This window comes from Lissotriton vulgaris, chromosome 4_1 (genome assembly GCF_964263255.1).
Source record: "Lissotriton vulgaris chromosome 4_1, aLisVul1.2, whole genome shotgun sequence".
NCBI classification, from domain to species: Eukaryota; Metazoa; Chordata; class Amphibia; order Caudata; family Salamandridae; genus Lissotriton; species Lissotriton vulgaris.
In genome coordinates, this window is record NC_141691.1 from 1904665149 (window position 1) to 1904678669 (window position 13521).

At 47.0% G+C, this 13521-nt stretch overlaps 1 protein-coding gene across 1 annotated transcript in view; it reads right to left on the minus strand.

Annotated features, from left to right (window-relative positions):
- Window positions 1-13521, minus strand: part of DNAAF11 (dynein axonemal assembly factor 11) — a 175901-nt gene that overhangs the window by 89652 nt on the left and 72728 nt on the right. Inside the window, exon 8 of the mRNA XM_086918090.1 lies at window positions 10897-10962. Coding sequence (XP_086774216.1) covers window positions 10897-10962 — 66 coding nt within the window. The remainder of the gene's footprint in view (window positions 1-10896; window positions 10963-13521) is intronic.

Consider the following 13521-nt stretch of genomic DNA (forward strand, 5'->3'; position numbering starts at 1 on the left):
GCATGAAGGTGTAATGTCTGGAGGTGGGGGTGTAGAACCTGCCCCTCCATCTGAGAGAGGAGGTCTGCCCTGAGAGGGAGACGGAGCGGCGGGTGAGAGGAGAGGTGGAGAAGATCTGTGTACCACACCCTTCTTGGCCAATCCGGGGCGACCAATATGACTTGGGCCCGGTCTTGGCGAATCTTCCTCAGAACCCGAGGAATCAAGGGTATGGGAGGAAATGCGTAAAGGAGCTGACCTCCCCAGCTCAACTGAAACGCGTCCCCCAATGCTCCTTGCATCGGATACTGGAGACTGCAGAATGACAGGCAGTGAGCATTCTCGCAAGTGGCGAACAGATGCACCCGAGGAGTCCCCCACATCTGAAAGATGTTGCGAACAACCTCCGGGTGAAGCCTCCACTCGTGGTCGGCAGAGAACTGCCGACTGAGAATATCCGCACGTACGTTCAGGACTCCGGCCAGATGATTCGCCATCAGACAAATCTGGTGGTCCTGAACCCAGGACCAGAGACGCAGAGCCTCTTTGCAAAGACAATGCGACCCTACTCCTCCCTGCTTGTTGATGTACCACATCGCGGTCGTGTTGTCTGTCAGGACCTGGACCAACCGACCGCGAAGGGAAGGGAGGAATGCCTTGAGCGCCAGACGTATGGCCCGCAATTCTAGAAGGTTGATGTGAAGCAACCTTTCCTCTGGAGACCAAAGACCCTTGACCTCCAGATCCCCCAGATGAGCACCCCACCCTAGAGTGGATGCATCCGTTATCACCGTGGCCACCGATGGTGGAAGCTGAAAAGGCTTTCCTTGAGACAGATTGCCTTCCACGCCCCACCAAAACAGATCCGCTGCAGTTTCTCTGGAGATCTTCACTGACTCCCTGAGATCTCCGTTGTGTTGATACCACTGCCTGCGGAGGCACCACTGGAGTGCCCTCATGTGCCAGCGTGAATGGTTGACCAGGAGAATGCAAGAAGCCATCAGACCGAGCAGGCGAAGGACCTTCAGGACCGGAATAACCGCTCCATTGTAAAACAAAGGAATCATTTCCTGAATGGCGCGAATCCTTTGCGGAGGAGGGAATGCACGACATACAGTAGTGTCCAGTACCGCACCTATAAACAGGTTGCGCTGGGAGGGCACCAGGTGAGATTTGGGCACGTTTATCGAAAAACCCAACCTGAACAACAGCTGCGATGTCTCTTGCAGGTGATGAAGCACCTTCTCGGGCGACTCCGCTTTGATCAGCCAGTCGTCCAGATACGGGAATACAGGTATCCCCGACCTTCTGAGATGTGCAGCCACCACTGCCATCACCTTGGTGAAAACTCGAGGTGCAGTAGTAAGACCAAACGGAAGGACCGCAAACTGGTAGTGTTGCGATCCCACCGTAAATAGGAGATACTTCCTGTGCGACTTCAGGATTGGGATGTGAAAATACGCATCCTGCAAGTCGATCGACACCATCCAGTCTTCTTCCAACAGCGCTTGAAGAACCTGCGCAAGAGTGAGCATTTTGAATTCTCCTGCTTGAGATAGAGATTCAAAATCCTGAGGTCCAGGATTGGACGTAACCTGCCATCCTTCTTGGGGATCAGGAAATACCGGGAGTAGCACCCCTGACCCCTTTCCTGCTCTGGAACCACCTCTATCGCACCTTTTTTGAACAAAGCCAGGACTTCTTTCTGCAAGCGAACAAGGTGGTCCTCCGAACAAAAACCCTGGCAAGGAGGGTAATTGGGAGGGAACTCCTGGAAAGGAAGAGCATACCCATTTTCTACGAGATTGAGAACCCAAAGATCTGATGTAACCAATTCCCAATCCCGTAGAAAATGAGTAAGCCGACCCCCCACCAGAGCCACATGATCCAGAATGGCGGATCTAGGGCTGCTTTGCTGCAGGGGGAGGGGATTGATTATTAGAGGAAGAGGAGGAGGAGGAGGAGGCCTGGCGTCCACGACCACGGCCCCTTTGCTTTCCTCTGTAGGTTTTATACAGAGGATTCTGATGCTGCTGCTGCTGCTGCTGTCCTTGGTTGTAGGGACGAAAATTGGATCTGCCAAAACCCCTGTACTTCCTAGCCGCAGAGCCCCTTGTCTGAAGGCCCAAAGACTTCGCCGTAGCCCGGCTGTCCTTGAATCTCTCCAGAGCTACGTCAGCCTTCTTGCCAAAGAGGCCTGTCCCATCAAATGGCAAGTCCAACAATGTAGACTGAACATCAGAAGAAAAATCGGAGGACTTAAGCCATGCGGCCCTTCTTGTAGCAACAGTAGAGCCCATAATTCTGGCAACAGAGTCCACTGTGTCCATACCACTCTGTATAACCATACGAGCTGCAGCCTGAGTATCAGCAACCACCTCGTTAAAGTTCTTCCTATCGTCCTCCGGAAGCTTAGGAGAAAGCTGTTTAACAGAGTCCATTAAAGCATGAACGTACCTCCCCAAAAGGCAAGTAGCATTGGTGGACTTCAAGGCCATGCTACCCGAGGAGAAAATCTTTTTAGCAGACTGGTCCAATTTCTTAGAGTCCTTGTCTGCCGGCACCTGTGGGAAAGAGCCCGCAGCCCTGCTGGAACAGGCGGACTGCACTACCAGACTCTCCGGTGCAGGATGCGAGGAAAGAAATTCAGGGTCATCAGGAGCCACCCTGTAACGCCTTGCCACTGACCTGGAAACCGCAGGAGCAGACAAAGGTCTCTTCCAGACCTCCTTTATTGGTTCAGTCAATGCCTCTGTAAAAGGAAGTGTAGGCTCCACAATTGAAGAAGGCGAATGCAAAACTTCCGTAAGGATGTTGGCTTGTATTCAACTGTGGGCAAAGTCAAGCCTAGCAACTCTGCAGCCTTCTTAATAACAACATGATAGGGTGCCAAGTCCTTAGATGGAGTGTCTGAAACGGTTGGCAAACCCCACTCAGGAGAAAGTTCCAGGCCACTTGCGTCTTGAAGGTCTTCAAAACAATCCCCCTGATCTTGCAACTCTCCTTCCTCAACCTCGGAGTCCATACACTCCTTCTCCTCCAAGAGGCGTTGAGCCCTGCGCCTCGACCATTCCATACGGACCGAAGTCGATGGATCCGGCAACGACTCCGACGGCGCCGGAGCCGACGTCGAGCGAGGAGCCGGAGGACGGGAAGCACCACGATCCGAATCACCACGAAGCCGATCCAGAGTCGGCGAAGCCGCATGCGAAGTCGACGACCTCGGCAGCGCCGTACCGAGCCAAGGAGTACAAGGCGTCGGCATAAACGGCATAAAGGGGGCCGGGGAATAAGCCTGGGGCACACCCAAATTGAAAGACAAAGGACCCATGGGACCAACAGGCGCACCAGTGGGGTACATTGCCCTCGAGTAAACACCAAACATGGCGTTTAAAAACTGCGAGGGATCCTGACCTGGACCTGGAAAGGGTGGGTACGAACCCAACGGCCGCTCCGAAGGAGGCTGATCCGGCAAAGGCGCACCTTGGCCCTCTTGTTCTTCAGGCTCCACAACCGGAGTCGTTGCTCGAGGAACCTCTTCTTCATGCACCGATGAATGGGGCGACTCCAGATCCTGTTCCGGCTCTTGAACTGGAGAACCAACGTGAGATCGAGCAGGAGAAGGAGACACGAAGTCCTTGTGATGTTTACGTGACTTCTTCCTCGAATCCGAAAACTCCTTGCCAGAGTGGTGTCTGGAGTGATGTTTACTCCTCTTATGCTTTTTTCTCGAGGAGCCCGAAGCATGGCCCGAGGCCGACTTGGATCCGGACCTCGACCTCCCTCTGGACCTTGATCTCTCTCTCGACCTCGACTTGGCCCTCGAAGCCGACCTCGACTTCGACCGCGACAGCTGTCTCGACTTCGAGCGCCTGGACACTGACCTCGAAGACCTTCCGGCTTCTCTTTCCTTCACCTTTATTTATTTATTTTATTTGCTGGTTTTTATAGCGCTTGAATCAACTCCAGATGGAGTATCTCTGCGCTTGTGGTGCCGACTAAACAGAAGATGTAAATTGGAGCAGATGCTAGATCTCATTTTTAAATAAGACGGTTTTCAGTTGCCTTCTGAATTTTAAGTGCTCAGTACACTGTCTTAGGGACAGAGGGAGTCTGTTCCATAATGTGGGTCCTGCAATTGACAACGCTTTATTCCCATGCCTCGCTTTCTTGGCGCGGGGCACCACTAGGAGCAGATTATTGCTTGATCTTAGTGTACGAGATGGAATGTAGGGAATAAATTTGTTTTCCAGATATGCAGGCCCTTGTCCATGGAGACATTTGTGTATCAGGCAGGCTATCTTGAATTTTGTTCTTTGCCGGATCGAGAGCCAATGTAATTGCTCAAGGAGGGGTTTAGATGGAGTTCTTGGCGGAGCATTCAGAACCAGGCGGGCCGCTGTGTTTTGAATGACCTGGAGCTTAGCCAACACGCCTTCATTGGCAGAAAGCAGCAGGCCATTACAGTAGTCGATCCGACTGAGCACGAGTGCCTGTACTAGCGTCCTCCTAAAGGAATCTGGCAGTAAAGGGAAGACCTTCCGCAGCAGGCTGATGGTATGGAAACAAGAACCCAAGATGAAGTTGGAATGCTGTTTTAGTGATAGTTCTTGGTCCAGACGGACCCCCAGGTTTTTCACTATCTGCTTGGGTTCTGGGGCTGCTCCCAAATCCTGTGGCCACCAATCCGGGGCCCATAGCATCCTGGCTTCTCCAAACAGCATGACTTCCGTCTTGCTGACGTTGCACTGAAGGCAGTTGGAGGACATCCAGTGCGCCACTGCCTTCATGCCTAATGAGAAGGAGTTTTTTACTTCAGCGGAGAGGGTTTTAAAGGGGAAGAGGAGCTGGGTGTCATCCGCGTAGGATACTGGGATAAACCCGTACCTACGCATCACTCTAGCCAGGGGTGCCACATAAATGTTGAAGAGGGTCGGGCTTAGACACGAACCCTGGGGCACCCCTTTTGATATCTCCATCTCCGCTGAACGATATGCACCCATGGTGACAGTCTGGGTGCGATCGGATAAAAAACTCCTTAGCCAGGCAAGGGCTTTGTTCTTGATGCCAGCGTTCGACAACCGCTCAGTCAAGATGGAATGTGACACGGTGTCGAACGCTGCAGACAGATCTAAAAGAACCAAGATTACTGAGATGCCCTTGTCCTGGTACATGTGCAAGTCATCAGTGACTGACAGAAGGGTGGATTCAGTGCTATGTTTGGGCCTTTGCAAGCAGAAGCTTCGCCTCCCGCTCTCGCAAGGCTTTGGGGTTCATCTTGTCACCGGAACGACAGTTCTTAACATCGTGACCCGAACCAAGACACCACAGACAGTCGGAATGCGGATCGGTGATCGACATCATCCGGGAACAGGAACCACATTGTTTGAAACCTGTCTTCCTCAACGACATCTCCGGCGATGAAGTGAATTCCAACAGAGAAACTGTAACAGCTAAACAGCGAAAAGATACAAAAGTATCGCAGAAGATCCCAGAAACCGTTAGCGTCGACGACGCGGAAAAAAGGGAACTGACGTCATCACGCCGACGTGGGCCTTATATGGAGTCGGTGACGTCAGACGGAGTCGCGCGCGATGCCGTGCTCCTATGACGTCGTCCACGCGGGCGTGCTACGAAGAATTTTCCGAACGTTGTTGGCGCAAGGGGGATATTCACAAGGTGAGGAATCCACACGGCAGATGTATCTATCAGAAGGATTCCTTTATAAAAGAAAACAGAACAGCAATGAAAGGTCAATGGATCCAGCTAGGCATTAGATTTGTTTAGGTAAAAATGAATACTGCACATGTACTGGAAGTGGCACCTTTGGTGTCTTACAAAGCTCTTCACTGCTCTTCACTGGCTTAGACAACAGTACAGTGAAGCCTCTTGAATAATTCAAGACATTGAAACTACCATATAGGCATACATGTTGTCTATGACATGCCATAATGGAGAACTAAGACCCGAAGTAAGTTATTTTTCCTTGTCAATCATGAGATCTTCATTGATAGAAATAACGTAGTAAGAATGGCAGGTTCATCACTCTAATTAGCAGCAACGAAAAACATTAGCAAATAAGATTTATTAGCCAAAAAAGATTAGCAAGGAAAAGTTGCCAAGCTTAAGTCTGTGCACTAAATTCTGAATCTCGAAAATGTCTTTTGAAAAAGGGTACAAATTTCCAAGTGATTCCCTTCAGATTTGTTAGCATAGCTAAAGAACCTCATTTTGTCCTTGTGAGGTGAGCTTTTGATGTCCCAAAAAGGAGATCGTTAAAGTTTTTTCTAGAATAGCATTATGTGAAAAACCATTCCAGCTATAAACTGCTTGGTAGCATCCAAACCCATCCTGATAGGGCCATAATTGACGAGATGCTTTACTTTTCTAATTCTTTCATGTTTTCTCAGTGGACCCAGCACCCTTCTCACAATGCTGTGTATGAGTGACTACTTCACTGGCAAGAGTTTGAAGCATATGAAATTCTTTTAGGTAAAAAGGCATCATAAGTTCCCATAACTGCTATGTTTTTGAGCAAAGTTGTGTAGGGTTGATGCAAACACAATGTCTGGATTTCGTTTAATATGTGGGTTAATGGAATATCCACAAGGAAAGCGGATTTCAAAGGAAACATGTCATTCACTCCTCCAGGAAAGGACAGGGGTAAAGGGTATTCAAGACGTTTTCTGGAACTGCGATGGCGCTAAATGTTTCTAACTTTCTCATACGTTACAACAGGTTCCTGTGTATTCCTTAAGTCAATTTGGTGAACATCTCCCAAGAGAAAAGTGTGAAGTCTTGCAAGAAGCTCTTTAAAGAAAGTATGATCTCTTCCATAGTCACATATTACTGTGGATGGATCAAGCTCCGGCCTACATGTGTTATAGGAGCTCCTCATGGTGAAGCCTCATGGCCTTGACTCCATACGTACAGCACAGGATGTTGGAATTACACTGAATTGTTCTTCATTTGACTGGGACTTAGGCTATGGGGAAGTTCAGAAAAAGGAAAATTCAGCAAATACCAGTAGGCCTGAAAAAAATGAACAATTTCCAAAAAGTAATTTTAAAAGAAGACTTTCCCAAGAGCAAGCGGAGTAACCACATTCCATTCTGGAAGAGACAACTGCAGAACCAGAGACAACAACTGGTTCAGTCCTTTCAATGAAAACAGCCATCAGCTGCTGCAGGGAAGTCTCCTACAAAATAATTACTCCAGCCTTCCCACACCATTTTGTACCCCGATGGTGGGAGTATTTTCAACTTTATCTTGGCATGGAAAAACTTTACAAAGGACATGTGGACATTAGATATTGTGTAGAATGGTAGAAATTAGATCTTCTTCTTTTCCTTCTCAAATTCCACCAAAGTGGATGAATCCTGGTATGCTGGATCAGCTGATTCAAGAAACACAATTCTCAATGGAGACGCGTGCAATAGAGCGGCTTCCAAAACAACAGTGGAACAAAGGGATTTACTGCTGCTATTTTCTGATCAGGAAGAAAGGTTCTAGAAAGGAGTTTCAACCTATTCTGGACCTTAAGAGGTCAAACTATTGGGTCAGGAAGGAAAAGAATCTGAAAGTTGGATCTTCATCACATTTTCCTTCTTCTTTGAAAGGAAGATAGGATGTATGCTTTGGATCTGCAGAATACCTAGTTTGATGGACCGATCTCCAGCATACAATGGATTTTTTTCCACTTCATAGTTCGCAAAAGACAGTATCAATACAAGGTGCTGCCATCTAGACTTGAATTGGCTCTCACAGTATTTTCAAAAATCATACAGTTGTAACAGCTTTTTGCAAAGCAAGGGGTTCTTTTTTACACTTGTCTCGACTCTTATCTAGATTGGGTGACTAAGTCTGTGTATCATTTGATGTCAAGAGACTTTCTTCATGGTCATGGTGCGTACATCAACTTGAAGAAAAACAGGGTATGTCATTTTTTGCCAAATTGTCTTAAAGTCGGTCGGGTATACATTGGATGCTTTAAAGACAGGTTTTGAGAGTTTTGACATATCTTACGAAGTCTGACTTTCTGACATGGAATTGAAGACTAAGGCCCTGAATTGTAAACATCAAAATTTGTGAGTTGGTCGTACCTTGAAAAACAAACTGGAAAAAAAAATTGTGAGTTGGAATTTAGGTTTTTTTCTACTTGAAAATTCAAATTTAGATAAATGACTATAGTGGGAATGTAAAACCAAATCATTAAGTTTCACAAATTCAAAATACGGATTCACAAATTGCAAATTGGAAACAGCCTCAAATTACAACTGTTCGCATTGGCAGTACTGACGATATCACATAACAAAGAAGTGAGCCAGAAGCAATGTTAGAGAGCAGTAGAGAGATGAACTAGTGTTGAACACTACAGTGAAGAACTCCACCTTACCAGAATGGCAGTCCAGAAGCCACAGGACAATGGAAGAAGGAAGAGGAAGCAAACGTTTAGTTATCATGAGCTGGAAATCCTGGCGAGGAGTATGTTGCAGAATATCACAAGTTATCCAGAGTGATCTCTCATGCTGTACCTTATGTCACAAAGAAATAAATCTGGGTCTAGATCAGGTCAACTAGACATTAGACAAATTACGAAGATACGGTCAGATGTACTGTCCCGATAAAGGAGAGGCTGGCCTCTAGGATACTGGCTTCTACAACCGGAGTCAGAGCAAACAATGCACCACCACCAGTTCCCTTGAAAGAAATCATAGAAGGCACCTTTCAACCAGAGCGGACAAATGAAGACTGCTCCATTGTCCAATCAGCTCCATTACCCACTGCACCATACAAGGCCTAAGAGTGTACTAGGGAGGCATGAGTGGGAAGGTAGGCATAGGCAAACAGAAATCGCACATCACACAGACATGCACCACGGAATGTAGCACCAGACAGTGTTCACAAACCATATGTAATCCATGCCTCTTGTCATGGCTCCCAAACACAATGCACCATTAGGTATGTAGCCTATGTAGTAATGCTCTGTAAGCACAGCTGCACTTGCTGCCCTGTTAGCACACTTGTACTGTACTGGTTTGTGCACCCCTTGAGGATCTGGCATAAACCACAATGCAAACAATTACCATGTACTACCGTAGCACTTATGACTAGCAATTATGTTGCACTTGTAGCAAACATGAGAAGTAGGTCATGTTATCATGGCCATAATTTACTGCTGCATCACAAGTGTTCTGAGCCCTCAGATATACTACAATCCCCGTTGTGCATGTAGACACAAATGCTGTGTCCCCTTCACTTGGCTCCAGGCCTCCTCTCACTCTGTGCTGCTTCCATTCGACTCCCACAGCTCATTTGGTGCTTCCACCACCACAGCCAATCCAGCTTGTTTGTTTAAAATATCTTCCCCAGCCGTGCTCCTTCGTTGCACCACACTCTCCATACTTGTCTCATCTTCCCCGAGCCCTCAGCCAATTATTATTTTTTTAAGGCTTTTGTGCTCACTGCTCTATCAACGGGTGTCGATCTTACATTAGTTATTTACTATTTCAAGAAGGCACGTTCCAGTGTTCACGCGCATGCATGTGCACGGGCACCCAAAAATGGTTTGCATAATTGTAACAACCCATTCAAAGATGCTCAAAGCAAATGCGTGTGTTCAACCAAGGCCATCCTTGAATGGATTTGTTAAAATGAGGCAAATGCATCAATGAGTTTGTTAAAATAATACTATATTTTAATGCATTTCTAAGGATTTACCAAACCCACAGATGGCCGCTGTGGTTGCACATGCATCCACAGGATCTATTGAACATAAGAATCATTGGCAAAGCCGAGCTTGCAAACTTCAAAAGAATGTGCACCATATGTGAGGAAGGGTAGGGACTGGGGGGCTTTGTGCCGAGGATTGCTTAAGAGGCACTTCTGCCACCTCTAACTTTTCCCCTCTCCTCCCCCGAAAAAGTTTGCTGAGGTTTCCGAAGATGTCCTGTTTTACACCCCCTCCCCCCAAAAAATGTAAATGAGCAGCAGCTGTTCGGAGCCTCCAAATACGAGCTGGAATCTCACTCAGTGCATAGATTTTCCTCTCACCTTCCCTATCACTATGTGATATTGGCTCTTTACAGTGTGAGCGTGTGAAAGGAGCCGATATGTTGTGGCAAATGGAAGTGGACATGTCTGCAAAGCTGGTTTCGCTGCGGAGGTCCTCTGGATTTGACAGTGCTTGTTTTATTCTTGTTCTCATGATGCTCCCTTCAGCAGTTGTCAGTCACATGCCTGCCTTGCCGCCTCTTTTCTGATCAGGACAGGGAGAGAAGAGTGCGCTCATCCTCACCCGAATCACTGTCTGCTTCCAATGGCTGACCCTTTTACACGGCCATGCGGTGCAACACTGCACACGTCTGATAATTGTGTTACTGTGCACTCTCACGAATCAATAGACAGCAGAATCCTCCCTTCAGTAATCAAAAATGAATATGCAATCGTTTGGTGGAATATGCAAAGAGAAGACGAGCCACATGGAGAAAGGAATACAGCCCTACCAGCCCCTAAAATTTATGCTATGACTTCAAGGAAAAGGTCTGCCGTATAAATCACAGATAATAATAAAATCTACATTCATTACCGTGAAATATAATTAACAAAGTGTCAGCCTTCACTGTAACCATGTAAACCTCCATCGTAAAAACCAACATCGTAAAAATAAGCATAAATTCGCGACCGACACAGATTAGCGAAGTGAGATGGATGGCGGTTCTGGAACATGGCCAAAGGGCAAGTGTTGGCATCGCATGGGACATAAAACACACTAGATAAACAGAATGTAGTTCCACAAATTACTCAGCTGATGTAGTATGACAGGAAAAGAAGATCAAAAATACCTTCAAACAGTTCAATGTCAAAGCAATAACCATTAAGAACCTTTAAATGCATTTTAATTTAGGAGATGTTCACCTGTAGATGGCGAGGTCCAGGATGAGCTGGTTATTGTCTTCCTCCTCCTTCAAACAGAAGTCCAGTCTAAAGATAAGAAAAAAGTAGAAGCATTCTTATTGGAATGTAGGAGAACTGTTGCAGGCCCCGTCTAAGACGATATGGGTTTCTCGATGTGTTTTTTGTGAGATAAGGGCAGTGTAAAACCGTTGAATTCGCCAAACGTAAACTAGATTTCCTGGCAACATACAGGCCGAGTTTCCCATCTCTGTGACAGCAACTCCCTCAAGCATAATGCTCGGGTTCGCACTGATCTGTACAGGAATGAGCTGAGGTCCTACGAAGCACTCTTGTTAGTCGCGCACTCATTCTCACGAAGATATGAGTTATGTTGGAAGCTAATATTTCTTAGTAAAGCTAGGTCATTCCAGCCTCCCTAAAAGTACAACCCAGAACAGTCCTACTCCTGCTCTGGGGCAACAGTCAGCGCTGGGTTCACACAGAATCTGAGAGTCCACATAGGCTTTCTTTACACACCACTTCATTAGGAGCACACCTGGGGTTGGGTTCTGCTTCCAATCCCAGGTCAGGAAACTGGTCTGGACCCAGAGAAGGGCCAAATCTCAGGTCAAGTTCTAGCACAAGCCTAGAAAGCTGAGATTCTAATTCTACAGGGCCTCATCAGATGGGTTGGGCACAGGATGGACATGGATAATGCCTGCCAGTGGTGCAGTCCTAACACTGTCACACTGATTAAAATATGTCCACTAAGGGGCCTATTACGATGGAGGATTTTCCGCATCCTCCGGGCCGGCGGAAGCCACCGCTGGCCCGGAGGATGCGGAAAATCATTAGGATGGCTGGTGGGTCCTGGTTTCCGTCCGCAGCTTTTCCGCCGCGGTTGGCTTACAACCGTGGCGGAAAAGCTCTAATATGGGGACGGTGTCTCTCAGACACCGTCAGCCAGATTAGGATGGGCTGTGAAACATGCTTTTCCGCGGCGGCTTTTCCGCGTGGAAAAGCATGTGTAACTTCACTGCAGGGGCCCGTTGCGGGCCCCCTGGGTGAAGGGGTCTGGGGGGTGCACATGGGGGTACCTAAGGTACCCCCCTGCATTTGTATGTAGAAATCGGCTGGCACCGCACAGTGCCTGCCGCTTTCTGCATACAAATGCAAAGTATGCATTTTTACCATTGCGGCGGATGCAGCTTGAAGCCGCACCCGCCGCAATGGTAAAAATAGAGGATGTTACCGCCAGGGTGGCGGTCACATCCTAATTGCACAGGAGGGAACTCCGCAGGCCATGCGGAGGTTCCCTCCTACTCTATGGTGGCAGACGGACTCAGGTCGTCCGCCATCATAATCGGCCCCTAAATTTGGTCCCGCGGCATCCCATAAAATATGACATGTCAAATTATACAATGTTAGAATAATTTTGGAATTTTAAACTGTACAAACATATTACTTATAAGCTCAGTTGATGGCAGAAGCAGACATCGGCAAAGGATGTAATTAGAAAAGCCATCGCAGTCTGCAGACAGTTGTGCCATCTATGGCCTTTATGAGTGTCAATGTATTCTTCCTGATTAAGCTACGTGAGTGTTTGCACAACAGCAAAGCATCTTCTGGACTTTGGCCTTATGACTCTGTCCTGAGGACTTTTTAATGTGGATGGTTCTGGCCCCATAAGAAAGATAAGATCGTCCAGAACACCTTGTCTCTGTATGTATTCCGCAATGAGATTTTCTGCTCTAATTGTGTAAATTTGGGGAGAAATGAAGAATTATCGGTAGAATTGGATCTGGAATTACCAATCTGCCTGGTAATTCCTTACTTCTTAGAGGACCCTTAAGGTCTATCGTCTTATCTCCCAGTAACTCTGGCTCTCTGGAGTTATTTGTACTCCAGGTATGGGTAATTCAAGGAAGTCAACGTTACAGAGACGATTAACAGGCCACAGATAATGTCGGCCTTATTGGGGCTAAAAGAAAAATCTGAAATGCAAGTACCGATCTAGTATCAATAGGTGCTCTTTAGCCCACCTACAGAGGAGGTGCAAAGATCTTGGAAAACATGATGCCTGGCTGGTGTTTTATGTTTGTAACTTCCTTTGACAAACATATTTGAGTACACAATCTATTGAATAAAATTCATATGAATATTTTCGAAAACATTTTTGAGAGCCTCTTCATTTGTTTCAATAATTTTTGATTCATGGATTTTAGGTGGCTGTCGAGCTGATAACTGCACAGGTCTTGAAGCTGTGAAGTATGCCATCCAGGAATGGATGGTGAACATCCTCAAAGCAGAGGACCTAATGGCCATGATGACTGACAGACATGTGAACTGGATGTATGTCTAGTGGCATTCATTAACAGCTTGCATGAGGGCCTCTTTTCTGGGGCAACGTTTACAGGACTGGATACCTTGGCAGCAGTACAGTTTAGAAATGTGTGGTGAGGAAAGAGAAGAGAAAATGAGGAGGGGATTGATTCAAAGATGAATGAACCCATGTAGTGACACCCACCAAGTGGAATGTGAATGAGCTATAAGCATAATTTGGACATGTTTTCTGCAAACCATTTTAACACAACATTTACTGAGTAAACTTGAGGTGTTGATAGGACGGAACACTGTTTGCAAGAT